Source organism: Bactrocera tryoni, chromosome 3 (genome assembly GCF_016617805.1).
Source record: "Bactrocera tryoni isolate S06 chromosome 3, CSIRO_BtryS06_freeze2, whole genome shotgun sequence".
Taxonomy (NCBI): domain Eukaryota; kingdom Metazoa; phylum Arthropoda; class Insecta; order Diptera; family Tephritidae; genus Bactrocera; species Bactrocera tryoni.
In genome coordinates, this window is record NC_052501.1 from 14,710,303 (window position 1) to 14,711,765 (window position 1,463).

General features: G+C 46.7%; 1 protein-coding gene across 1 annotated transcript; it reads left to right on the forward strand.

Annotated features, from left to right (window-relative positions):
* On the forward strand, positions 1 to 1,044 carry LOC120772175 (cuticle protein 1). Its single transcript, XM_040100622.1, has 2 exons — positions 1 to 158; positions 251 to 1,044. The coding sequence occupies exons 1-2, from the start codon at positions 144 to 146 to the stop codon at positions 722 to 724; spliced, it is 489 nt and encodes a 162-aa protein (XP_039956556.1). The 5' UTR covers positions 1 to 143; the 3' UTR covers positions 725 to 1,044.
* Positions 1,045 to 1,463: the final 419 nt, after the last annotated feature.

Sequence of the window (1,463 nt, forward strand, 5' to 3'; positions counted from 1 at the left end):
CGAAAAACCAATTGGAAGTTTAAAAATTCCTAAATAATCTAATTCAATTTTTATAGTCCGATTGGCTTATTTCGCGCTGTTGTATAAACTTTTATAGTTTTCTGTTTTCATTAATATAAAAAAAAATAAATAAATTTAGAAAAATGTTCTGCAAATTGGTGAGTATCGTCAAATCGCAAATACGTCGCGAAACCACACACTGGATTATATAAAACTAAACGCGCATTTCGTTTCCCAACCCAACCAACAGGCATTCATCTCCTCACTCATCGCTTTGGCGTTGGCCAAACCACAACATCTGCCAGCCGCTCAGTACCCAGCTGGCGTGAATCCACAGGACTGTCCCGGTTTCCCGATCTGTGATAACGCACGCCTACACAATCCACAAGCGCACTGGGGTGCACCCGCGCCCGCCTGGCAACCGCAACCACAGTGGGGCGCTCCAGCACCCTCTTGGCAACAACAGCAACAGTGGGGCGCACCAGCTCCCTCATGGCAAGGCGCACCAGCACCCTCTTGGCAAGGTGCTCCTGCGGCCAGTGCTGGCGGTGATAAATTCCCAGCTGGCGTCAATCCACACACCTGTCCCAACTATCCCTTCTGTGATGTGAATGCCGGTCAACATGGCGCCGTCGCTGCGCCACCACTACCCGGCTGGACCGAACGTCAGTACCCAGCTGGCGTATCCGCGCATCAGTGCCCCAACTTCCCCTACTGCAACTAGATACAGCTACAACAACTACAACAACTTTAACCACGGTCGCAACTGTAGCGTTCGCTTGTAGCGCTGCAGCTGCGTCTGCGTCTGCCTACAGCCCGTCGGACGAAGTCCCGCTACCAGTATCCTATCCTGAACCGCAAAAAAAATCAAGTTATACAGCCTATCCACTGCCAATGTCAACCAACTTCAATGCCACTTCCACATCACTTTTTGTTTGTTATTGCTTTTTTACAGCGCCTGAAGTTCTCAAGTTCTCAATACTATTGTACAGCTGGAGTTTGTTGTTGATCCATAAGTAAATAAAATATGCATTTGGAATTTTATTTGTCCGCTTCTTATTTTGTGATCCTTTTTTTCAGTAAAGCTATAATAATATGGGGTTCTTAATGCGGCGCGTTCTAGGCCGCGCTTCTAGAATACTACTTGTTGTTGCTAAGCTGCCTGGACGTGAGAATTAGTTTCTAAAAATATTTCCGACTAATAATTAGCACTATCTACCAAGGCTGTACCCTCAAAAGCCTTCCTCTATGCAAATAGTGTGCCGCCGCGCCCCTCCCCACCTCTCCTCTCCACCTTAAACCTGCCATCCATTTCCCTACAATGGTTCTTAAGCATTTTCTCGTACTGCAAAGCCATAAAGTTGCCACAATTTGCACGCCAATAATTTATTGACTACACTTGACCTACTCCGTTATTGCCAAGAACCGCATTCCTCATTAGCGGTACCCGAGTGTGTATTTAA